Source organism: Ambystoma mexicanum, chromosome 1p, assembly GCF_040938575.1.
Source record: "Ambystoma mexicanum isolate Mex_15411 chromosome 1p, UKY_AmexF1_1, whole genome shotgun sequence".
Taxonomy (NCBI): Eukaryota; Metazoa; Chordata; class Amphibia; order Caudata; family Ambystomatidae; genus Ambystoma; species Ambystoma mexicanum.
Window position 1 is genome coordinate 353537512 of NC_090921.1, and position 26206 is coordinate 353563717.

A 26206-nucleotide genomic window follows, 5' to 3' on the forward strand; every position below is an offset into this window, starting at 1 on the left:
TGTCGGTACCCACATGCAGCAACAGGAAAGCCTAGCATACTCTGCAAGATACCATGTCTGCAAACCCGAGAATGGGGAACTAGGAAACCCCAAATCCAGAAATAGAGGTAGCATAAATGAGACATGGAAAGGAACCCAGTAAAAGTAGTCCTATCCTCCCCTACTCACTGTGACCTTAAAGCTCCTTGGAGGGGCGCCTCTGCTATCCACTCATCTCCATGCAGTGCTCCTTCCATCCATTTGGGGGGTCAAGGACCGGGTTATCCCAACAGCACCGGCAACCTGTCAACTGTGCTCTGGAAAGAATCCACAAAATGTCACTCAATCCCTCTGCAATTCTCAAGCTGCCACTGCAGCAACATGGAGCAGCTCCACCAAGAGACTGGGAAGTCTAGCAGAACCAGCAAAAAGCCTTGTTGTTTGCAAACTTCAGCGACGGGAACCACCAAACTCTAAACACAGAATAGCAGACATGTTAATGAGCTATGGAGAATAACACCATGACCACAGTCACTGCGACCTCAAGGCTCTAGGGGCGTTTGCGATCCACACATCATCATTCAGCGCTCTGTCCTCTGTCGACTTCTGCTGCTCAATCCCCTTGCCAAACCCTTTGGAGACCCAAAAAAAGACATCTGCATCCACCCTCACCCTTGGACCTCAACCCAGGTGCGACTCTCGGGGTGCCTCATACTCACTAGGCCTTGGGCTGCTCTCCCCTCCTGAAATCGAAGTCCAGCAGGGACTGAGAGGGAAATAAAACAGCATCTGTAGAGCCGCAAAGCCCAGCAGTGTGGTCAAAATTTCATGAAAAACAAGAGACGAGCCCAGCAGGCCTCCCCAGGGTTTCGTGTACAGATAGGCAACAAAGAAAGCCGAGCTATAAGGGCCAAAGGAAACTACAAAACATGTTGGAAATATGGTTCTTTCTTCTGTCCAAAGACAGCTGACTGTAGTTAATGTCTGGCATCCAACCTCTACCTTGTTGTATAGGGTAATACTTACTATATAGCCTTCATTGCATTTGTGTATCTAAACACGTTTATTTACAACGCAATCTCCCACTCCCTTGTATACATTCGCCAGACTTTGAATGTTGGCAAATAGCGCCAAGAATCTGAAGATGTGATATATTTTGAAAGACCCACCCCAACATGCACGTTAATGATGAGTGGCACATTCCAACCACCCTGCACATAATGTCAGACGGCTACTGGGCACGCGCACTCACCTGCAAGACCCGTCAGGTAATTTTATGTTCTATCTTCTTTTTCAGCATTACTTTACGGCAGCATGTGCATCACTGTGGCTGCGTTGTCCTCTCTGCTGGGAGGTGGGGTGCTGCAGGTGAGTTTACGGCAGGCAAGGCCCACGTGTGGGCTAATACACTGTTATGAAAATCAATGACGACTCTCCCCGGCTAACAAAACCGAGGGTCTGATTTGCAACGCGTTTTTCAATTGGTAGATAGTATTGAAAAACATTTTGTGAATCAGGCACTGAGTCTCTGCTGATCGCGTAGTATATGGTTATTACATATGCTACCTTTAAGAAAGTTTTAAGAATTGTGCAATTAATTAATTGTTAAACGAATACAATAAGCATCGTTTTGAGAAAAGAAAATCTGCAAAACACGCACAAGAAATTGCGCTCACGGTCTAGTTTTGTCTCTTTGCATTGCATGTTATGGCAGCCATACACTGTTTTCAAATGTTGAATGTTCGGGTATTAATGTGCAGTAGTTCTTATGCAATTTGGGACAGAAACTTTCTCTGCACAATATTAATCATGGAATCCTTTTCCTATGATGTAGAGGCCAGCTGGGATTTGTAATGTGCAATGTCTTGGGTGTGTTACCAGCATGGGTGTGTGTGTGATGACTGTAAAGTATGTGTTATATTTTGCTGAGAAAGGTATACGGTACAGACGAGGGCATTCTTGTGGTGGGTTTACCAAACAATAAGCATGATACTTCCCAAATCATATGCACACATACCCATGCAACTTTGATCACACCTTCCAGCATGTGTGCATGGTAAAAGAGTACAATGAATTAACTCAGCACACCCATACTGTATGCCTTTCAACTCACAGTGCAGAACTTTGTGAAACGTTCATGCCTCACTCTCATGGGAAGCAAACCCAGTGGGGCTCATGTTGGTGTTCCATGTAAATCGACAGCCGGGACCCGTTACCTGTAGACTTACATGTATGCGGGTCCCCACTGCTTCATTTCTGTTATTTGCACGGCGGAGTGCAAAAAGGAAGGGCAAAGGTCACGTACTCAGCCTTTTTAACCTCACCTTTTGCACTCCACTGTGCATATTGAGGAAACATTGCATGCCATGTACACATGGCAGGTGTCGAGTAGAGCGGGCCACGCTCACTCGGAGGCAGGCCTCATGTGGCGAGACAGCTGCAGGCCTCAAATAACGGACACACACAACTGGCAGAAGGTAGAACCTTCTTTATTAAGGTCCTGAACAGAACTGAAACTAAAACCCCTTCCCTTCTCCCATCCCATGCCCTCCCTAGCCCAACGTCACTTACCTTCACAAACCGGCCCAAATGTGGGCCACCCTCATAACGATGCAGGAGGGCGCGGGCTTGCCACATGACAACGTGACATCTCCCCCCTTTTTAATGTGCTACGTTACTAACAATTTCACCACATCTCTCCGATTAGTCTCTGAGGCTTTATGCAGCATCTTTGGTGCCTCATGGGGAGAAGGACTTAATGAGTGGGGGCACGCTCACCTTCATTACTCTCTTCTTTCTCGGACTGCTCACCATCTCCATGATAGGGATCATCCGAGACTGGGTCCAGGGACTAGCACACAATCGTTCCTACTCCAGGGGCATGGTGCCTGCAAGTCTCTTAAAGTGGGAGGAATTTCCAGTTATGGAGCGTTGGTGTTCTCCGCTGGCAGTTATCATGGTGCCTTTCTTGCTGTTACCACCAGTGGTTCAGGCGCAAATGTTGGGTCTTCCTTACTTCTTTTAGGTTGGTATACCACCATGTGATCTCCCAGTTCTATCTCACACTCCTTAGCTCCATGCTGTGAGTCTGCTCCCTCCTTAATTTGTTGCTTTTGTACATGGTCTCAAAGTCGGACCTGCTGTTCTAGGGGTGCAATCTGCGTTGGAGCAGGGGTTTTCGGGCAGTCTCGTTCTTACAACTCGATGAAACATGAGGTCGGAGGGGCTGCCTCCTGTGGTGCTGCAGAGTTGTGTGGTGACATTCACGCAGGAGTTGATACAGTGCCTGCTCAAATGGTTTGTTGTCTAGGTTGGCTGGTCAGTAGGGTTCTTTTGGTGTTGGCCATGAAGCGTTCCACAATGCCATTGGTTTGGGGCCTGCTAAGGCTATCTTTCGGTGTTGGAACCCCATGTAGTGTGTGAAGTTCTCGAAGTCGTGGCTTGTGAACGGTGGGCCATTGCCAGACATTATCACTTTAGATATCCCGCAGGTTGGTAGCATGCGGTCTAGTGCCGGGATAACACATGTCGCTGCTGTGGATTCGATCAGCACCAAGACGTATTTTCCGTTGCGTAGTGGCCCAAAGAAATCCACAGCCAGTTCTTCCCAGAGTACCTTCAGGGAGTGGGGACATTTGCAGTGGGTTGGGGTGCGGCAGTTGAGCCACCAGTGAGCAGATGTTGCACCTGCTGACAACATCCTCTACTAGGGCATATAGTTCGGGGAACCACACCTTTTTACGTAGCAGGTATTTTATTGAGACTACCCCCGGTGGCCTTCGTGCTCCTGCATTGAATGCCTTTTCACGCAACGATGTTGGAATTATGACCTTGCAGCCCTTCAGGATGATATGATCATCCACCAGTGTCAGTTCGTCTTTCACCAGCAGCAACAATTTTATGTCATCTTACACAGATTCCTGCTCCCGTCTGGCTTGGTACTTGATGTGCGCTGTCTACCCCGTTTTGATGCAGTGGGCCACGATCACAAGTGCCGGGTCGCTTTCCAATTATTTTCCTAGGGTGGCCCAATCCACTGGTATAGGTTGCAGGTGATGAATGACATAATTGATGCATGCATCCGTGTTGGAAGGGCCCACTTGTGGGGGACCCGTGGGATGCCTGGATAGGTAGTCGGCAGTGTTGCTTTCCTTGCCCGGGCAATGCACATGTCAAATGTATAGTCCTGTATCCGTCGGCCCCACCTGGCTATTCTGGGGGCATTGTTTCCTTGGTGTCGCTGAATATCTTCAGGAGAGCCTGATGGTTGGTGATGACTGTGAACGCCTTCCCATACAGGAAGAGATGAAAGTATTTGCAGGCCCACACTACTGCCAGGGTCTCTTTCTCTGCCTGGGATTATGCCTGTTCAATGGTTGTGAGGCTCCTGCTCGCGTAGGCTACTATAAACTTGCCGTTCCAGTACCAGGGGTCCCGATGCGTGAGTATGGAGCCAGGGCCGACTGGGCTGGCGTCCACGACGACTTCGGCTTCCTGTCAGCGTTAAAATAGGCCATGTCCTCTGCATTGGAAATGTTGCTCCGAGAGGTTTCAAAAGCGCGTTGGAAGTCAGTCAACCATTCGAAAGGCTGTTCCTTCCGTGTGAGTAGGCGGAGTGGGTTGCTAACTGTGGCATAGTCTTGCAAGTATTTAGAGCAGTAACTCGCTAGTCCCAGAAATGAGTGCAGTTCAGACACATTCTGCAGTGGCTGAGCAGTGTTCAATGCCACTGCCTTGTCAGGGTCCGGCCTCATGCCTTTCTCTGAAAATATGTGGCTGAAGAATCTGAGCGAGCCTTTTCTATATTTGCATTTCACTCCAAGTGTCAATCCCGCCACCGCAAGTGCTGAGCAGACTTTATGTAGGGCTGCATCATGTTCCTCTTTCGATTTTCCAAAAACAAGTATGTCGTCCGAATAGTTGAGGCAGTTTGGGACGTGGTGGATGAACTTGTGGATTTCTTCTTGGAAGATCTCCACCGCAGACCCGATGCTGAAGCTGAGCCATTTGTATTGGAATAAACCCATATTGGTGACGAAGGTGGTAATATATTGTAACTCAGGCGCAATCTGGTGGTAGCCTTTTGTGAGTTCCAACTTCAAAAAGAACTTGGCACCATGCACCAGGTGGATCTTGTCAGTTATTCGGGGTGCCTGGTGCCGTTCTCTCTCGATGGTTTTATTCGCGCTCCACATGTCCTGATGGAGCCATCCAGAGATTTCTTCGGGACGGGGAATATGGGGGATACCCATCGGGTGGGCCCTGTCACATGCTGGATAACGTGCTGCTTTTTGTAGAGTTTGCTGATTTCTTCGTTGACTTGCCTTTGGATATTAATGGGTAGGTCCCTATAGTGCTGGACAACTGGTTTGACCTCCGGGTTGATGTGGAACTGGACTTTGCAATTTTTCAACTTTCCTAGTCCTTTAAACAGCTTGGGGAATGGGGCTTCGATGTCTTCTGGTCTTGCAAAGTACCTATGAGCCATCAGATGCTACAAAATGTGTACTAAACCCATCTCCACTGCTGTTTTGAAGCGGAGTAAACAGCCGCTGTTCACTTCCGTCTTGAGAACATGCAGCAGGATCGCCTTATGAGTACACACAGCAGAGATGACGCCTTTGCATGGCAATGGTGTGGTGGAACCGTATGGGTAGATGTCAATGGTGGACTTCTTGATCTTTGGTGTCTTTGTGAGGGTGTTGTTTGCCTCTTCGCTGATTATGTTAACCGTAGCTCCAGTGTTTATTAGGAATTCCAGTGGTGTGTCTTTAATGTTGCGCGTAAGGACCGGGCTGTGTTGCGCCTCAGTGCTGTTGTTCCGAGCCCAGATGTATCCCTTTATCCGCTGGTCTTCACCCGATGAGCGTGACTCACTGCTGGAAGGTGACCTCATCTCAATGTAGCGAACATAGTGTCTGCGAACACTGCGTCAGGAGCCTTCCGACGGCCTGTATTCCGCTTGCATGTAAAGCTTTCTGTGGTCGCGCTCATCGCAACGCTGCCATCGTGGTTCGTTGTCCGGTCCACTCTTGTGAGGACTTTACGGTGCTGTCCTCTTTCAGTCTCTGAGGACTCTCCTGCTTCCTGCTGACCGGGTGAGTGGGTGCATTGGTGGTCCCCACCACATGCAGCGCATTTTTGACATAGCACAGGACATTCACCTGTGAGCCGATATTCATTTTTTAAAACCTTTATTTTTTGGTTTTTAACACATCGAACAAATACACACCCACATTAGGATCATTAACTTTGCGCCTTCAACTAGGACCCGTTCCGTCTCCCCACCCCGAGTTCCCTTCCCAATCCCCCCTGCCGCGTCTAGCCCGAGTTACTGGTAAGCAATAGTTCACCTCACTGCATCCCTGTTCAAGGCGACGCTGGCCTGATTCCAGACTGCCTCAGGGTAAATTGCCTGACTCCGATGCTCCCGTCGAGGAGACTTCTTCTTCATTCATCAGAAAGGTTATCAGCGGGCCCCAGATGTCTGGCTGGCGTGCATGTTGAGGGAGTAGTTTAATGAAGTCTGCCTCTACATCTTGGTAGTAAAGTAAGTCCTTCCGCCAGGCAGAGTAGGACGGAGGGGGGCCACGGCCCCATGCCATGGCGACTCTCCTGCGGGCTAGCATTAGTAGGACTCCGACCAGTTTCCTCGACGGGGCGGATAGCAGTCTAGTCATTCCCAGCATTGCTGCCGTGCTTCTTGGTTTTATAGCTTCTCCCACGACCGCCGACGTCGTATCCAGCACCCTGTTCCAGAAGGGAACTACTTCAGGGCATTCCCATGCCAAATGTAGAAAGTTTGCGGACATAGTTCTGCATCTTTTGCACTCTGCCTGGGCTTCGGGATGGTGTTTGTTAGCTTTTTCCGGTGTGTAGTATGTTTGGTGGAGGAAATTGAAATGAATGAGTTTGAGCCAGGAATTAAGTGCAATTTTCTGAGTCTGATTCAAAATGTAACTCTAATCTGCGTCTGTTATTTTTGTGTTTAGCCCTCTTTCCCATCTGCTTTTCGCCCCAGCATTGACGGGGGGTGTTCCAGCGGTCAGAGCCTTTTATATTTGGGACACCAACCTGCTATCTCCCTGAGCTTGAATAACATCATGTAGCAATTGCCAGGTAGGAGGTTGACGCGGGAAGTCTGGCAGATGGGTCTGCAGGGTGTGGCGAGTTCGGAAGTAGAGGAACACGTCTAGTGCAGTGTCAGCCCCTTTCTGTTTGGCTTGATCTTGTGTCATAAAACCCTCTTCCGTGAAGAGGTCCCCTAGAGCTTGTATGTGCAACTTATCGACCCACTGGTGAAACACTTTCTCTGCCGTTAGTGGGATTCCAGGAATAAATTTGAATGGCAGGAGGGGAGAGTACCTTGTTTGTACCCCCAGCTTCTTTGCCACAGTCCTCCATACCTTGTATGTTGAAAGCATCACGTTCATCGTGCGATTGGGAACCGGGAGCTGGGCGAAGACCACGGCCGTCAGGAAGTTGGGAGTCGCCAGGGCCCTCTCCACCTGTACATGAGGCCGAATTGTGTGTGTTGCATACCAATGGCTAAGGTACTGTGCTTGGGCTGCCCAGAGGTACTTCTCCAGGTCGGGGAGGGCCAATCCGCCGCTGGACACGGGGATTGTCAGTATTGAGTACGCCACTCTGGCTGGTCTGCCAGCCCAAAGTAAATCAAGGACCAAGCCTTTGAGCTTTTTTAGGAAGACATGCGGAAGTGATATTGGAATATTATTGAAAAGGTACAGTAGTTTTGGCAACACTACCATTTTGACTAAGGAGGTTCTGCCCCAGAGTGTCAGTGGGAGCTTCTTCCAGCGCGAGACTTTGTTGTGGAGGGACTTGAACACTTCTTCATAGTTATCGCGGAACACCTCTTGATGGTCTAGTGACAGCTGGATCCCCAGGTAGCGGACCCCAGCGGTTCTCCACGTGAGACCGAAGTCATTGGCAAACTGTCTTGTGCCTCGAGTCAGTGGGAGGACCACTGATTTCGAGTGGTTGATCTTCAATCCGGAGGCTGCCCCAAATTTGATGACTTCCTGCATGACCGGATTCAGGTTAACCTCCGGGTCACGTATATATAGGGCCACGTCATCGGCGTATAAGGATACGATGAGCCTGTGAGGGCCGATGATGAGACCTCTCTGCTGACGGAGTTCCCGCAGATTGGAGGCTAGTATCTCCATCACCAGAGCGAATATTAGAGCCGAAAGAGGGCACCCTTGACGCGTACCCCGCTGTAAGTTTATTGAGGTTGACTTTGCCCTGCCCACTATGATATTAGCTTGTGGGTTGGTGTACAGGAGGGAGACGAGTTTGATGAAACGGGCCACCAACCCCATCCTGGTGAGGACCATGAACATAAACGGCCATTCCACCGAATCAAACGCCTTTTCTGCGTCCAACAGGACCGCAACTGCCCGGTCTGATGGGTCTAATGCCTCGATGATTCCAAACATTCTCCGGATCCCAAAAGTCGTATTGCGTCCTGGTATAAAACCTGCTTGGTCTGCCAACACCAATGCAGGCATCAGGGGCATCAATCTGGTCGCTAGGATCTTGGCAAGAATTTTATTGTCCAGATTAAGGAGAGAGATCGGGCGATACGAGGCACATTCTTCCGGTGGTTTTCCTTATTTATGTAATAGAATGACATTGGCCTCGCAGAGGGAGTGAGGGAGAGACCGACGCTCCAGTGCTTCCTCGTATACTGCAGCCAGGAGGGGAGCCAGGGTTTCTCCAAAGGCTTTGTAAAATTCGCCCGTTAGTCCATCCGGACCCGGTGCCTTGGAAGATGGCAGGGTTTTTATCGCAGCTCTAATTTCTTCCTGTGAAATCAGATCATTCAGGGGTTCGTGCAGATGATGTTCGACCCAATAGAGTTCAGTGTCTTCTAGGTATTGCAGAGGGAGGTTTGAGTCCTTTGGGAGCTTGGCGCTGTAAAGGTCTTGGTAGAATGATCTAAATTCTTCCGCTATCATTTCATCAATGTGGACTTCCTCACCTTGCTTTGTTCTGATCCTATCGATTTGGGATTGCTTGTTGTCGGCCCTAATTAGATTTGCTAATAGAGCCCCTGGTTTCTGGCCCTCTCCATATTGACGGATTTGACTGGGGCGGTTTAGAAATTTAACCTCGCGCTCCGCTGCCGTGTTGAACTTCTGCAGCTCGGATCTCAGAGCGGTCGCAGACTCCGGGTTGGTTTTGTTCGGATTCTGGATCTCGAGTTGCTTTAGTTTAATTTCGCTGTTTGTCAGCTCGCTCCTAATAAGTTTGAGAATACCATTTTCTTTAGCGAGGCAAACCCCTCTGATGAAGCATTTGAGGGATTCCCAAATTGTGCCAGCTGAAGGAACCCAACCCAGGTTGGCCTTCAGAAACACATCTATCTCCTCCCTCAATTCGGATGCAAAGACCTCATCTCGCAGTGATCCCTGTCTGAAGCGCCAACGCTGTAATGGCGGAGTTGGGGTAGCTGGTTTGAGCACAAGGAGGAGTGGGGAGTGGTCCGAGAACGTTCTCGGATGGATGCAACACTGGCCGGACGACAGTGGGCCGCTTGCTGAGGTGAAAAAGTAGTCAATTCTGGAGCTTGTATTGTGGACCGCAGAGTGAAAGGTGTACTCCCGCTGTTCTCCGTTAAAGACTCTCCACGTGTCCTGTAGATTGAACGCTTTACAGATTTCTTTTATCTGAAGACTAGCCTTAGAAGGTGGATATTGTGTGGTCGACGATCTGTCTCTCGAGGGATCCATTGCCGTGTTCATATCTCTGCCCCATACGATTGTTGCTGGATTGAGCGAAGAAAGCTGTGTGAATACCCAGCTAAAATTGTCGGGGCCATCTGTATTGGGAGCATAGGAGTTAAAAAAGGTCACTTTCTGACCTGAAATGATGCCGCTCACCAATAGTGCTCTGCCTTCATTGTCTTTTGCCAAATGTAGTAGCCGGAAGCTGAGCCGCTTGTGTATAAGGATAGCGACTCCTCTCGAGTATGTGGAGTAAGATGAGAAGTATCTCTGGCAACCCCAGCTTTTGGCCCACTGGTGGTCATTCCCCTGAGTAAAATGAGTCTCTTGAATCAATGCCACGTCCACTTCGTGACGTCGCAGATAGTGCATAATTTACCGGGATTTAGCCGGGATGTTGCCGCCTCTTATGTTCCACGTTAGCACCTTGAATGGGGCGACTTAAATTTCATATTGAACCGCATTTCTGGTTTCCTGGGCTACGGTGATCTGCTTACGCCGGGGTCTTCGCTCACAGGATGTGAGCCCTGGTGCGATGGTGGGTCTGGCGGTGGGCCGGGAGCAGGCGAGGAGCTGGGCAGTCGGGGTCCGGTGGCGCTTAACTTACCCCTTAACTTCAGGGGCCCTGAACTACGGGCTAACCCCAACATGCCGAAAACATAACCCTCCTGTGGGTGGGTATCCCCAAACTGGCCCACCTGAAGGAACAGAGCTAGTTGAGGTAACTGAGTAACTTTTGCAACCCTCCCCAGCGCGGGCAACCCCCAACCTGCCCACGGTGTACCCACCTATAACATTTGAACTACAAACAGTGCTGTGCTTAGGGCGCTAGACGCCACGCAAGAGGCAATGTGGCTCAGAAAAAGTTAGTTATGAGGTTCTGTGGTGAATAGTGGATGCCGATGACATCTGAGAGGTCCTTTTCGCTGCATCTTGCCGAGTTTAGAAGCTTATGGTGGGTCCCTCTGCCTACGCTCCTCGCGTCGTGGATTCTGGTTGATGGGAGCAGATCTACAGCCAGCCCGATCAAGATATTCAGCTGCCTTCTCTGGCGTGGAGAAGAAGTGGGCTCTCCCGTCGTGCTGAATACGGAGTTTGGCAGGAAACAGCATGGAGTAGAGTATATGATTGTCTTGTAGTCTCAGTTTGATTGATGTGAAAGAACGCCTCTGTGCTTGAACTAAAGGTGAGAAATCTGGGAAGAACTGGATGGGGTCACCATCAAATTGGAGGTTCCCTTTCTCTCTGGCCGCTTTGAGTATTGCATCTCGATCTTTGAAATTGAGTAGTCTAGCAATGATTAGACATGGATTCGCTCCTGGGATAGGTCTAGCTGCAGGAATTCTGTGGGCTCTTTCCACGATGAATAGTTGTGAGAGAACTTCCGGGCCGAACAGTTCAGAACAGATACGCTCAACATGGTCCTCCATCTTGCACTGAAGTTGTTGCTCCCTGACTCCGATAATTCTAATGATGTTCCTGCGGGAATGGCCCTCCAAATCTTCGTTTTTAGCAGCAATGCTTTTCACCTGGGATTCCAGCGCGGAGACCCTAGTGGTCAGGGATGCCGATCCATCATCCAGATCGGACACACGTTGCTCGATATTGTCCGGCCTCTCAGCGTGTTGGTCCAGGCAGTGCTAGATATGATCCACTTTGGACGACAAGTTGTCCAATTTGCTTCCTAGGTCACCTATCCTGGCTTTAAGATCCAGAAGGATTTCTTTGATGTCGAGGCCAGGGATCTGGCCAACGGAAGGTTCTCCGTCCATAGCCGGGGACACAGGTCTACTCGTGGTTTTTGATGGCCTAGCAGAGGAGCTGGCCTCAAAAGTTTTTTCTGTGTCTTGTCGTTCTTCCCCATGATCCGTGACCGTTCGAGGCACGTTCTCCTGGCAGTGAGCGTGGTTGGCGCCCAACTCTGTTGAGTCAGGGCCCACACTTCGGGACTTTAGTGGTGCTTGGGATGTGGTGCGTAATTGCTGATCTCGCTGTCATGTAGCAGGAGGTTCTTGCAACTGGGGCGGCTGGGCGCGGTTGGACGCAGGGTGTTCCAGGAATCAGCGAGGTTGCCCGTCGCTAGTAGGGCCGGGGAGGTGGGGATGTATCAGCAGGACTCCAGGAGAGTGACCCCGGGCCACCCCGCACACACCCCGGCGTAGAGTTGTTATGCAAATATCGAGGTGAGGCCTCTCACGGTAGCTGCGCCCTGATATGATATGTGATATGGCGCTAGTCCATTCGCGCACGGAGGGTGCGCACGTCAACCCGCCTCCTCCGGGAGCAATGGTATGTAGCTGCAGCGAGTGGTGAAGAATGCCGGCGGCGCTAATGGCCCATCACGGGAACAACCAAGTCTATGTTGCGTGCGCCTTAACCCTGTTCTGTTCTGCTAACTTTATAAGCTGCCCTGCCGGGGCTCACCGTGTCCCTGCAGCCATTCACTCCTCCAAGTAGCGCCGCGGGCGGGCACCATCCGCCGCCAGGGGCAAGCTTGCAATGAGGTCTGGGCGGGCCCGGGGGGGAGTGTCGCAGTCCGGCATCTCACCGCCCTGTCCTCTCGAAGTCTGCTTCTTCAGTGTCTGTTCGCCGTCGACTCTCAGCACGCACAGCAGTCGCCGGATTGGCTCGCCAGCATGGTCTCAGCCCCACGCTGGGGGGGGGGCAGTGATACACACCCAGTTAGGCGGGGGTTTCTCCGACTCCGCTAGCCTCCACTATACCCGGCGCCGAGCCCAAGCGCGGGTGCCTGTAACTCCGCTGGGCCACTTCACTAGTCTCAGGCCCCACGTCCGGGAGCCGGGTTCTGGGGCTCCGAAGCTCCTATTTCGGTCGGAATTTTGCCGATCACCAGGGATCCCAGATAAGCTGCAGGATTTGTCGCGGTCAGGGCAGGGGGGAAGCGAAGACTATCTGGGTTCCTCAGGGTACAGTCCGAGTGCACGGAACCTCGCGGGCGGTGGCACACTACGATCTGCGGGCCGCAGAAAAGCGCCTGTATCTCCGGTAATATTAGGAGTTTCGAGCTCAGGAAAGCATCCGAGCGTGCAGCTCGGCTTCGGGCAGCAAATTGGCGTGGTCAGCGGTGAAGTAGGCCCCACAGAAGACTGGATGAAACAGGATTAATTCTGAGCCACACGGAGCTCCCTGAGAAGCCGCCATCTTGCTCGGCTCGCTAGCGCCCCCTTTGTGAGCCGATATTCATATCCACATCTGTAGCATGTGTTGTCTGCACATCTGGTCGGCGCATTGAAAAGTTTGTTGATGTCATCTGGTTCAGGGACCTTTGGCTGCAGCGTGACTTTGCCCAAGCTGTCCAACTGGGATTCAACTGCCGCTTCCATGCGTGCTAATGCCAGAATCTCTTCCAACGACCACTGTTTTTGCAGGAGTTTCTTTCGCTATGCCCTGGAACCATAGGGCTTCTTTGTTTGAGTATCGATGAAATTCGCAGTGTTTTAGTTTGATTCTCAGTCGCATCACTAAGTTCTCTAGGGATTCTTCTTTGTCCTGGCGTTTAGTGTGAAAAATATGCCTTTCATAGTCGATGTTTGTATGGTGTGTAAAGTATTCTGATAGCTTGGTGTGCAGGTCTTGGTAGGATGCAGTGTTGAGGTTGATTAATTTGCCTGCAATGTCTCTGACAGCTGGTCCCACTGCCATCGACAGTGTGTTTTTGAGGAGCGTGTCTTCATTGAGCCCTATGGCCCCTGCGTAGAATTTGAAGTCACGTAGCCATGTCGTCCATCTGGGGTCCTGGTTGCTGGTGTCACGTATGTCAAAAACTTGGGGCAGGTGCAGCACTTGTGAGCCTCCATCAGAGGGGGATGTGACTCGATGGCCCTCCCCCTGACGTGGATGTATCGGTATGCAGTAATAAAATTGCGTCAAAAATGTCACCTATACAAAAAATCGTGGCAAAACTGCTGTGGTTTGACCTGATAAAGGTGTACCCCTTCTATCATTTAAGGGGAGCGGGGTTGCAGGGATGTCCCCCACTCCCTTTAAATGGTATAATGTGTCCACGGTTTGCGGGGGTGCCCCCACATCCTTTACATCGATTGTGGCGGCAAAATCACAGCCTTTTTGCTGTGATGTTTTGTATAAACGGCTATTTTTGCAGCGATTTTAACACATGGAGCCGATGTAACATCGTCATCCGACATGATATGTGGCTTGGTAGCTCCAAGGAATACCAGTTGCTGGCTGGATGTTGGAGGAGGGGCCTATCAGACTCTGAGGATTCTTCCCAACCATGTTCCTCACCTTGTTCTTGGGTCTGTCTTCTTCCTTCTGCATGTCTCTTTCTTTTCCGTCTTCTTCTTTGTCTTCTTTTCGTGTAAATAGGGGTGAGCTCCTCTGGAGGCCACGTTCTCTGGATGTCAAAACTTGCGAGCGGGGTTCCCCGGGAGCAAGCCCCTCTGCAAGGAAAAAGCCTCCTGACTTAAAAAACCCTGATTGGTCCATGTTCATGATGGAATGGTAATCTGGAAAAATGATAGTAAGGCGTCCTTAGAAATGTAGGTTCAGTTGAGTACGAAAGATAAACAAGTGTTCGAAGCTCCACGGGAGAGTACAGACCTGCAGAGGATTGCAGGAGTCAAGACGGCAAGAACTGCCAAAGGTTTCAATTGGCAGGCAGAATGCAGCGAGATAGGACCGCAAGAACGGACTGAGTGAGATGCCTTGGGGGAAGCCGCCAAGAACGAGGCGAAGCCGGAAGAGACAGAGAGAGAAAGAGAGAGAGAAAGAGAGAAAGAGAGAGGGAGTTAGAGAGAGAGAGAGAGAGAGAGAGGGAGAGACCAGAAAGCCAGGGAAAACCAGGAAAAGACAGAGAGATCCAGGTGGGAAGACCACTGAGACCCGGGACGAAACCCAGAGACAGGTAGGAAGCCAGAAAACAGCTGGCAAGGGAACGAAGAAAACGGGAGCCATGGAAATGAGAGGGAGAGCGGGCAGGCAAAAGGCTAAGGGATTCCCAGCAACAGAAAGAAGCCACGAGATGTCAAAAGACAGCAGAGCTTTAGCTCAAAGAAAGAAAACTCATTAGCGTTAGCCTACGTGGGAACGAAGGTGCAACACGTCAGGCAGCCGCATTGAGAGCAGGATAAGAGTACGGTGACCATCTTGGAAAAACAACTATACCGTTTAGAAGCAACGGCAGAAAATGGAACGGAACAATCACTGGTGTCTCTAGAGGTTCCAGAGCTTCCATGAGGGATGCATGACAGGGCCTTCCCATCCTTGCTGTCTAATGTGCCTGGCGAGGATCAAGTAACCCATGTTGTTGGGGTGATTTGCCCCTCTGGCTTTTCCTGAGGCTCAGGCTGTAGTCCTATATGCGCCTCCCAGGCCTCTGGTGTGAGTACAGACCTTCTTGGGCACCCGCCCGTGCCACGTGCCCATATGAGGTGTGCAGTAGCTTGTGTGGGTGGAGGTTCTATGAGTGTTAATGGTGCCGGGCCTCCGGAAATATTTCTCACCTTTTCCCCATATCCTGTGAGTGCTGGGGGTGAGGAGCTCATCGCAAGCGTTTAAGGGCGTGTTTAAATGGTGCCGACCTTCTGGTGAGATTCTTCCTCCTTTGCCTGTACCTTGAAGCCCTAGGGAGGCATGTAGCGCACTGTCCGTGCGAGGAGGCTCCCTCCAAAGCAGAGCTCTGGTGGACACACAGCCCGTACTCTGGCACCACATGTGTGTCGGCCGCTGGCCTGCGCTCCAGCAGGAAGGCCTGGTGTGCGATGGGGCAGAGGTCTGTTGTGGGTACTCATGGGTACTCATCACCAATGTTGAGTAGAGCGGGTCACACTCACTGGGATGCGCCCCTCATGCGGCGAGACATCTGCAGGCCCCAAATAACGGACACATACACCGGCAGCAGGTAGAATCTTCTTTATTAAAGTCCTGCACAGAACTGAAACTAAAACCCCTTCCCTTCTCCCATCCCCCCCTCAATAGCCCAATGTCACTTCCCTTCACAAACCGACCCAAAAGTGGTCCACCCACATAATAATAATAATAATAATAATAACGATGTGGGAGGGCGCTGGCTTGCCACATCACGACGTGACATTAGGCAGCGTTTAAAATGGTTCCCTATGAAGTCCACCTGCCATTTGCTCAAGAGATGGATGTAAACTCTAAACCCTCATTACCATGAAGTACCACTGAGTTGGGATAACAATAGTAGCTGTTATTTATGTACTCCAAAATGGCACGTTTGTGGTTGTAAATGCTACATAAAAGGAAATCTTCATTTGTACCCATTTATCTGCTTTGACATTTCTGTTCAGATTTGTTTACCTCTGGTCTGTCAGGCAAAATAAGACCTCCATGACCAGTGTCTCAAAGTTTCCTGCAGAAAGCCATCACCCTCTGTGCAACTGCGACGGTATCCCAGGGTTCTAACTGTGTTGTACTCATACGCTATAGCACAGGCACACACTCTTCCAACCTCTCTGAATCTGTACACCATTCTCTCCTACAGGGCTCCTTTACGATCATGGGGGTGATGAGCGGACCCCTGCTTGGAGTCTTCGCCTTGGGTATGTTCATACCAGCTTGCAACACTCCGGTAAGTCATCACTCTCTACCACTGATTTTAAGCATACTAGAAGCAGGCAGGAAGTAGTCCCTCATTCAGCTGAGGAAAGGTGTGCACAGGATAGCATTGGGTGGTCAATCGACTGGGCCAAGAGTAAAGAGGGAGGATAGCAAAGCTCACAAACATTGTACATTTGGATTCTTAAATTTTTTTACACAAAATATATATGATCCCTATTATGCAACAAATTGCAGAATGACCAATCAGAACACTGAAAAAGAAAGGAACTATGGACTGCTTGATGTGAATGTACTGTTCTGCAGGTCAGATGTCTGAAGTAAGGATCACTGTAAGTGGAATTCAGATTGACTTTAGGCATTTGCATGTTGGTGTCCAATGCATCAGCCAGCCAGTCAGTAAGTTCTTTCTGTGAACAGTGCTTGTGCCAGTTGAACCATAAGAAATTAATTTAAGCATGAGTGGCTACAATTACAAAAATTGCAAAGATACACAAAATGTAAAATCACAATTCGTTAAAAATCCATCAGTTAATAAGCTTTCAATCCTAAAGCTAGTTTGATTGATTTACGAACTGTATAAAACCTTAATAAGAAGGAAAGGGATGCTACTTCCTTAAGCATGATCAATCAGTCGCCTTGGAATATATCAACGTTTGTAAGAGCATCTTTCTGTGGGAAGAGGATATAAACATTCAACCATCTGTATAGTCTGCCTCGCAGTCCTTTCAACGCTTCACGTAGCGGGGGAATGAGAATTCTTCACGTCCAAGCTGTCCACAAGTAGCTAGCCAATTCAAACATAACTGCCGGACAGGGTAGACTAGACTGTGGGCCAATCCAAAGCCACAAGAAGATGATTGGTGCTTGCCTCTTACAGATGTGGATTCAAGGTCCTCTTGCAAATATCTCTGTTTAGGGGGCACATATGCAGGAAGTGAATAAGGGACACCTGAAGCTTCCAGCATGGAAATAGGAAGTGGTCAAAGGTTGTGCATGGCTCTTCCTGGTTACCTCTAGGCGCAGGAGTTGTTATTTATTTTATAAATATTTTGTGCATTCTGTAAATTGTGTTTAAAAGCACCCACAGGGCAACAGGGAGGGAACAAGAGAATGAAAATCAAATATTATAATGAAAAATAGAGGCAGACCTACTAGGCCTTGTGAGCATTGGGAGCATACAGAGAGAGAGAAGGTATGAGGGAGTGGGGCGGCGGTGGGTAAGTGCTAGGTGTACCAAGAGGGAAGTTCTAGGGATAGAGCAGCTGTAAGTGCCTTGGTGAAAGTGATCAGCTGCCAATAAATATGTAGTGCAGGCCTGTGGTGGCATAGGACAAAGGGTGCCAAGACAAGTGATGGGAGCGGGCAGAGGCTAAAGGCGATTGGAGGTGGGAGGCCAGGACCCAAGAGGACGCATAAGGGCCCTGGTCACTAATCTCAGCAACTGTGGGGTTTTGCAGAGTAGGGAGGAAGGGAAGTCTTGAGTAGCGTTCAGAATTTGAGAAGATCCAGTTTAAGACGAAGAGGAAGGGAGAGGCTGTTCCATAGGAGCAGCTTGCAGAGGAAAGAGATTGGCCACCAGCACGCTGTTTAGCAAAGCACTTGACACACAGGGAGCTGGTGCCGGAGGAGCGTAACAATCTGTAGGGAGAGTATTTGGTGAAAGCAAGTTGTAGATAGTGTGATCCCCTGCCCCAGACAACCTTATGGATGATGCAGAGGGTTTTTTGATCCGTACAGCAACCGGGAGCCAGTTGAGAGATTTTAGGGCTGGAGATATGCGGTCCCCTGGCTAGAGGCCAAGGATAAGTCTTTCAGCCCTATTCTGGTTGGAGGGGACATATAGAGGAAGAGGGTAAATTAAGAAAAAGGCTATTGCAGTAGTCTAGCCTAGAGAGTATCAGAGATCTAGAGACATTGAGCTTCTGGGTGAAAGTGAGGAAAGGAAGACTTCATTTGAGGAGGTGAAGTTGAAAATGGGCGTTTTTGACAAGGTCCTGAACGTGAGGAAGGAAGGAAAGAGAGGAGTCAAATAAGACTCCAAGAGTTCTGGCTTCAGAAGCATGGCACATTACAGTTATGGTAGTCTGGAACATGACTCTGGTAATGTATGTAGGACCAGATGACCTGTCCATTGGTATAGAAATATAAAATACCTATATTATGTAACGTGGGTGGGGGGCTGATCGAACTGAAACGAACTGGCAGAAAGTAAAGATCAAAACAACCTGCAGAATTTCCTAAAAAAAAAGTGATTTTTTCCCATAGACAATACCTAAAGCGAATGCAGAGAACTATATTCCAGTATTGTTATTTAAGGTATATTGCATGTATTGAGTTTTATCTAGTGCATACCCATGTACCACATTAGATAGAATTATGTAGACTAACCATGCATCACTTTAGATAGCTTGGGCAGATAAGCCATGCATCACTTCAAGATGGTTTGTGATGATTAGCCATGTGTCACTTTAGCTGTTAATCTTACAACACCCAGAAGCACAATTGTATCTAATAATTTTGGCTGCGCAAATAGGAACTAATGGGAGTAGCCAATGTGTTGCACTCAGAGGAACTTGTGGGAGGAAATAGTGATCTGAACTTAGAGAGGTGGCGGGGGCATCCTGTGTATCACAGCTGGAGGACTTGGAGGGTACCACTGAGTTGCAGCTGGATGAGCTCTGAGGACATACTTGGAAGAATTTTGTGAGTAACCAACATACTAACTAACCATCCTGCTCCTGCTCCCCTCCTACATAACTCACAATACCATACACGCCTATGGGCTAGCCAAAGTACACAAACACACACCAAACTTAACTAACATTAGCAACAATAAAACATCACAGGCACTGAGCCTTACCCTTATGGACAGAACAAGCCAGTGTATACAACCATAAACCCCAGCCGGACTACACATGAAAAGCACTAAACATAACAGTCTCCTGCATGCAACAAACAGCCACGACACTGGACCTTTCCCTTACGGATACAACAAGCCAGTTCAATACGATTATACTACCATCCAAACTGCACATGAAACACACAAACCCACACCCAACATAACACTAGTACATAACCAAAGGCATTATCCTTATGGATACTACAGGTCACACAACTAATTCACGCAAGAAAACACACACAGACGCCAGTTTCTCCTGGTTCTGAACCTATTCTTTCATTCTACCTTACTAACACACCCGGCCCTCTTTCTTGCACAGCCACGTGAGCACCTGGAGACTGTCCCAGTGGTGGTAATGATGCGCTGTATAAAACAACATAACATAACTTCCTGTGAAACAACAGAGCTGTACAAACAGGGTTTTTTTTATAGACTTTGTAAACATAAGTACAAATATTTCTGTATTCATAATGACTTCTATAGGGCACACCCCAAAATTAATTGTTGCAAGACCCTTCAGTGACCTAAGGTGGACCAAAGAGTGTGAGCAACCCAGGGAGTGGGGGAAGTCCGGAGGATGTTCAGAGCAAAACTAGAAGAGAAGAAAGGGCAAACCATTTTCTGATGGAATCTTGAAGGAAGAGACGAGGTAGCAGAGGATAAACATAAAATGAAGATAAAGAGCCAGGTTTTAAGTGTATTTCTGAATGGAATGTTGGTGTTAGACAGCCTGTAAAATTCAGTTAAGAAGACTGCTCCACAGAGTTGTAGCAGTACATGAAAATCTCCTATTCCCTCTACTGGCATACATTGGGCCTCATTCCGAGATTTGCCATGTCTGCCTCCAATAACGGTACCGGCACCGGTCTCGTTCTATGGGTACTTACCGGTGTAGTCTGACCTTTGCGGGACCGGTAAGTCCCCATTGAAAAAAACATTCCCCATTCCCATTTGAGCCCCCTTAGGGCTCAATGGGAATGGGGAAGTAGCTAATAATGGTACCGCAATTTGCGGTACCGCTATTGGCTCTGAATTCCCTTAACGGGTCCCGTCCATAGCGCCTGGTAAAAACTAGGCATTAAAGGAGGGACACGCTAATGGAACTCGTAGTAGGGCGGTAAGGAATTAACCAGCAGCGGTCTCCTTACCGGTGCCCGGTATCCCTTACCGCCCCACTCGGAATGAGGCCCATTGAGTTTTTGAACTTTCAGGAGAAGATCTGTAGAGTGCAGTTCTTTTCATTGGATGCCTGGTGTGATGGGTCAGGAATGAAAGCCAGACACAAAGGTGTCATGTTTTGGTTATAAACTTTTATTCATCTTCAACGGGTTGGGAAAATGCCTCTCTGACCATATTATAAAAGGGAGTTTCCGTACCTAAAAAACAAAACTAAGGATCTTTTTTTGTCAGGATGTTATAAATCAAATGCTGTCCATGTGTACAAACAATCTATCCTGACCTTCACACTACTGTGGTGGGAATTTCTCTTCCTAAAGAAAATGAAGGCAAGTCTGTGTCTGTAACTGCAAATCAAAAGTCTGTATGTGTCAAAGCCTATGCTTGCCCTCACATCTAGAAAGAAACATGGCGTGGTTTCTTCCTAGCCAACAAGATGGTGTTTGAAAGTAAAGTCTAAGCTATTTTCAGCCTAGGTTCTTTGACAAGTTCAATACTGTTCCAATAGCTGCTTGTCTTACCAATGTTCTGCCAAGTCTTGAGGTTCCCTTCCCCAAGTTTAATGTAGCACAGTTCACACAAAAAGAGTGGTCTGAAGGTTCCCTTCCCTAAGACAGCATTTCTCAGTTCTTTAGGTTCTCAGGATTCCCTTCCCCAAGATTGCACTGTAGTACGCATATGACTTGTATTTGCTCAATGTTCCTTGTAAGAAAATAATAGGTCCATTTGACCTGCCTTCTAGCTTGCTTTAGCATTCAATTCTCAATTCTCTGTGGTTTCTTCACAAAGTATCTTGCTTGTCATCATTTAGGGGTCCCTAGTCTAGGCGCAGTTGTCAGACCGCACCGTCCGCCCATCATAGGCCACTCAACCAGGAGCCCTGTGCTTCTCCTTGACTCGATTTTCAGTGTCTGTGAACTTCACAGTGCGGAACTCCCAGGTCTAGGCGCTGTTGCAAGACCACACGGTTCACCCAACACAGTCTTTTGCTTCTCCCATAAACTTACAAGTCTTCTCCACATTGGTTTGTCAACCTATTAGCTTTAGTCCTGTTCACGGTGCTGCTTTCGCTCAGTCTGACATTCCTTGTCAGTTTATTTTCCAATGTGTGTTCGGTATTTCATATGCCTTGGTTTTAATACAAACAGTATGTTCCATTCCGTTCGGGATCCAATATTGCATATTTTCATTCAAACAGTACTTCTCGTTCAGTTCACTATTCAGTATTGCGTAATTTCATGCAAACAGTATTTTCAGTTCGGTTCGATATTCAATATTGCTCATATTAACACAGTTTTGTGAACCGGTACTTGCCTACGGTTCCCTGGTAGCGCTCCAGTGCTTCTGAGTCCTCTGAAACCCAGCAGCTCTTTGCGTCTCCACTATGGCTGTTCCTGCTGCTCCCGCTCACCTTCTTGCCCGGCAGGAAGCAGATCGCCTTGACTACACTTCCTCGACGGGCACTTCTATGCACACGCCCGCGATCGGAACGGCTGCAGCCTGCAGCCTTTCTGTTTTTCAGTTGTTGGGTAGCTCCAGATGTCCTCCTTCAATTTCACAAGTTCCCGGTCCTGCCCTCACCACGCGACTCACTCGCTTTGGGTTTTTCAGGTCCTCCGGGATTGTTGCCAGTCTCCTGACCTCCTGGTCTCATTCCACCAAGGCAACTCTCTCTCCCCACATTGACTTGGAATCCACCTTTTATACACCTAAGCCTTGTTAAGGAGCCTCAGGTGCGTGTTGTTGGCTGGTATTGCCTGACCATAACAAATCCAATTACTGGGACATGCCTGACCTTCAGTAGTGGATGTCTGCATACCCCTCTTCTTCGTCCCAGTACTAGAGTGGTGTTTCACATATGAAGTGTGCATTACTCCTACTCCTCTCGTCTTCTCAGTACCAGATAAGTCTCCAGCAGTCTCTGCCTGTCTCAATATGAGACAGGACCCCCTTCCTAAAGGGGAGATCTGCAACCCCATCAACACTGCAAGAAACACAGAATTCAAAGGCCCAGCAGCAACTTCAAAGATGGCCGCCACTGTGTCTCGGTGCACACCTGGCTCCCAGGCTGCCCTGGGCCGGTTTATAGTCATAATGTCGAAAAAAAAATGTCGACAGACAAAAATGTCGAAAAAAAAATGTCGAAAATAATAATGTCGACATCCTATACTTATAATGTAAAAAGTCATTTTTTCGAAAAAAAAATGTCGACATTTTTTTTTGACATTATGACTATAAACCCTTAAAACTATCAACACCTCACCCAACACCCCCCCCCACACCTCCCAACCACCCTTTCACCCCTCATACTCAACACATACCAATTATTTATTTATTTATTTATTCAATAAATAAATAACCTAAAAAAGGATCATTTACTATGGGGGGGGGGTCCCCCCCCCAACCCCCCCTCACCCAACACCCAACACCCCCCTGCCACCCCCCCACACCCCCCCAACCACCCTTTCACCCCTCATACTCAACACATACCAATTATTTATTTATTTATTTATTCAATAATTAAATAAATAAAAATTGTATTTACTATGGGGGGGTCCCCCCCCAACCCCCTCTCACCAAACACCCCCCTGCCACCCCCCCACACCCCCCCAACCACCCCTCATACTCAACACATCATATATATATTTATTTATTTATTTATGCATACACTAAATTAAATTTCGAAAAAATATCGAAAAATGTCGACATTTTTGTTTGTCGACATTATTGTTTTTCGACATTAATTTGTCGACATTTTGACTGTCGACATTATTGATGTCGACATTATGACTGCACACCCCCTGGGCCTGCAGCACCATGATTGGCTGGTGTCCCCATTTGAAGCAGCCAACCCCCAGTGCCGGCAGGTGAAGCCGGCCTACACTCAAGGCCTCTTTCAGCAGTCTCCGCCGATCTCAGCCACCGTGACCGCGAAGTTGGACATGGTACTGGACACAGAATTATATGATGGACCCTGGGACTTGCCCAAACTATTTAGCGTTGATATGCAGAAATGTATGCTAGATAGTCTCAATTATCAAAAAGCTCTGATGTATTCATTGTCTCTCACTAGTATTGCTTATAATACTGTTACATGTTCATTTGGTGTACTACCTGTCTGCATTGTCCATACCGTGGAAGTCCCACATTCACAGAAACACTGTTGTATTACTTAGTAGATTGCACGTAGGCTTACATTGCCATTCCGTCATCCCCCTGTAACCCCCCCTTGCGGTTCCTCAGATCTACGTCCTGATCTGAACCCTGTGATGTTAAACAAAGTTGTGCATCGGAACGCTGTCGTGATACGAGTGTCATGATGCCTACCTCTAAGGAGGGGAGAAAGGAAGAGAATAGGAGAAGAAAAGCCCTTACCTGCTAAATCTGCATCCCGGAATCATTTCTCCAACGGCCCTGAAAAGGAAGACATCATTTTAAAGGCATTTCATTTCGATCGCTGCAGCGCTGCATTTTACTCACCTTTGCAAGGCGCTTCCATCTTCAGCAGCGATCTTCCGGATTCAGCTACGCCCCGGCGCCTAGAGGAAAAAAGACAAGAACAAAGGTGAGAGGGAGAAAAGGAATAAGGAAAGCTCAGTTTCCTTTTAAGTCTTACCTGTTGGATTATTCCCACTGCATTTCGGGTCCTGCCGCTTCCTGGCATCTCCGGACCCCGGCCCCTATGGGGAAAAAAGACAAAGACATTGAATGAGCGAATGCAAAGACATTACCTGAGCGCTCATCCAGAACTGTTTCACTTCGGGTCGGCGCCATATCTCCGGCACTCCGAACCCCGGCCCCTAAGGGGAAAAAGACATAAGCATTAGCGCTTGCTGCAATTAGACAATGAACATTATTATTAAGCTTGAACCTTTGAACAGAACTTTTACAGCGCCTTACCTGAACAGTCAAGCTTACCTGAACTCCCATCAATCCTCAATCCAGTGAAGTAACTGGGTTTCAACGCGCCCCTGCATCAGAAGCAGGATGGAGAGCTCATCCTTCCAAACCCTAAGGTGAGGCTTCACGGGGAATCGTGGAGGAGGTATCGTGGAGGGTTGGAAGGGAGTGGGAGGCTTGAGCATTGTTCCACAGTTGGTAATACTCCCTTTTCACGCAAAGGAGGGTATCCAACGAGCAAGGGAAGCCAGAATAGAGGGGCCCTTCCTGTCCATCTTCAGAGTTCTGCGCCTTCGACGCCGCGCGTCCGTGGGAACCAGGTGAGCATTACAACGAGTATGTCTTTTTCCCCCAGCTGAAGCTGAACCACTACCTGCTGTATATACCTGCTGTTATTATTCATATCCCCTGACCGGCAGGCCCCCGCCAAAACCTGGCCCGCTTACTCAACGCACCTGGACTGCTAGCCAAATCTTGGCCACATTCAAAACCTGCACTACGCGAGTCGTGCGTGTAATACCACAAGTTCCAGACTACTCTGCGAGCTCACATGCGCTCTGGCCTGCCCGCGCCCACTTCAAAAACTCTACTCCCCCGAATGCTCAAGCCATGCGCTGCAATACAAATTGGAAATATCCCAACTGCACTACGCCCAACCACACCCAGAACACAGCGGCCAACCCAACCTTCTCCTCTAACACATCTGGGCCCTCATTACGAGTTGCCCGGCAAAAGTGGGTTCATTACCAGCATGCCGGAATGAGCGGGTCCGTGCTCGTATGAACCCGCTAACAGTGAGTGATTACGAGTGCGCGAGCACACGCGTTCCACCATGCCAGTAGTGGCAATACCGCCATGCCGGTAAAGGGCCACCAACCCCCCCATACCGGCATTGCGGGGCCCGCCCATAGCGTTACCGCCTCATACCGGTATTACCGTGTTCGCAAAAAACGGACCCGGAAATTACGTCATCGCGCATGAACGGGAAATGGGCCGGCGGCCATCTTTAAAAACACAATCCATTGCCATCCTCCACAACCCCCAGTTGTTTTGTGTTGTTCTGTGGCAGAATAGAAGCAGGATGTCCAAGGCTACCAGGAAGGCGACCCCCATGAAGCGGAAACAGCGTTTTTCAGACGATGAGCTAAGTATGCTCGCTGACACCCTGGCCCAGCATGCTTACACGATCAGGAGCACCGACATGAAGCATGCGGCCCAAACCAAAAAAAAAAGAAGTCTGGCAGGAGATCGCACAGAGGGTGTCGGCAGTGGGAACCACCCCAAGGAGTGTGCGCGACTGTCGGAAGCGGTGGGATGACCTCCGTCTCAGGGTGAGGAAGATCCTGACGGACAACAGGAGGGCCGCAATGGCGACAGGCGGAGGCCCACACTCCCCTGTGAAGTTGACGGCATGGGAGGAGACAGCAAGTACCTTCATAGATCCTGAATCCATAGAGGGAATCGGAGACCAGGAGGTGGGCGCCGCAACATCCACAGAAGAAGGTGAGTGACCCATCACATCCGTGTAGGCTAAACCATGATGTGGCACAAGTGACGTGAAAGTGAGACTAGCCAAGGCAATGCATGTCCCAGGCCCACATCAACATATCCAGTCAAGAATGTGTGCCACACCCTGCTACACACGCATGCTGAGTGCCAATCCCAACACAAGTGCAACATGACCCAACCGTTCCCATGGAACTCACCACACATCCACCATACCAATGCCATGCCACCAGCCATGCATTGATTGCCCACATGCCCCCTCATAACACCAACTGCCACACCCCTACAATGATTAGATGCATGAATGTATGAACATATCACAGCGCAATGTATTATCGCTGCCATGTGACACCATCACTGTTGACCTGCATCTCTTCTATCCCCCAGGCACCAATGAGAAAGATGGCATGCAGGACAGGGGTGCAAGTTC

General features: G+C 49.0%; 1 protein-coding gene across 1 annotated transcript in view; it reads left to right on the forward strand.

Moving 5' to 3' along the window:
• Positions 1-26206, forward strand: part of LOC138482856 (sodium/iodide cotransporter-like) — a 570535-nt gene that overhangs the window by 315460 nt on the left and 228869 nt on the right. Inside the window, exons 10-11 of the mRNA XM_069613845.1 lie at positions 1277-1347; positions 16219-16305. Of these exons, the coding sequence (XP_069469946.1) occupies positions 1277-1347; positions 16219-16305 (158 nt within the window). The remainder of the gene's footprint in view (positions 1-1276; positions 1348-16218; positions 16306-26206) is intronic.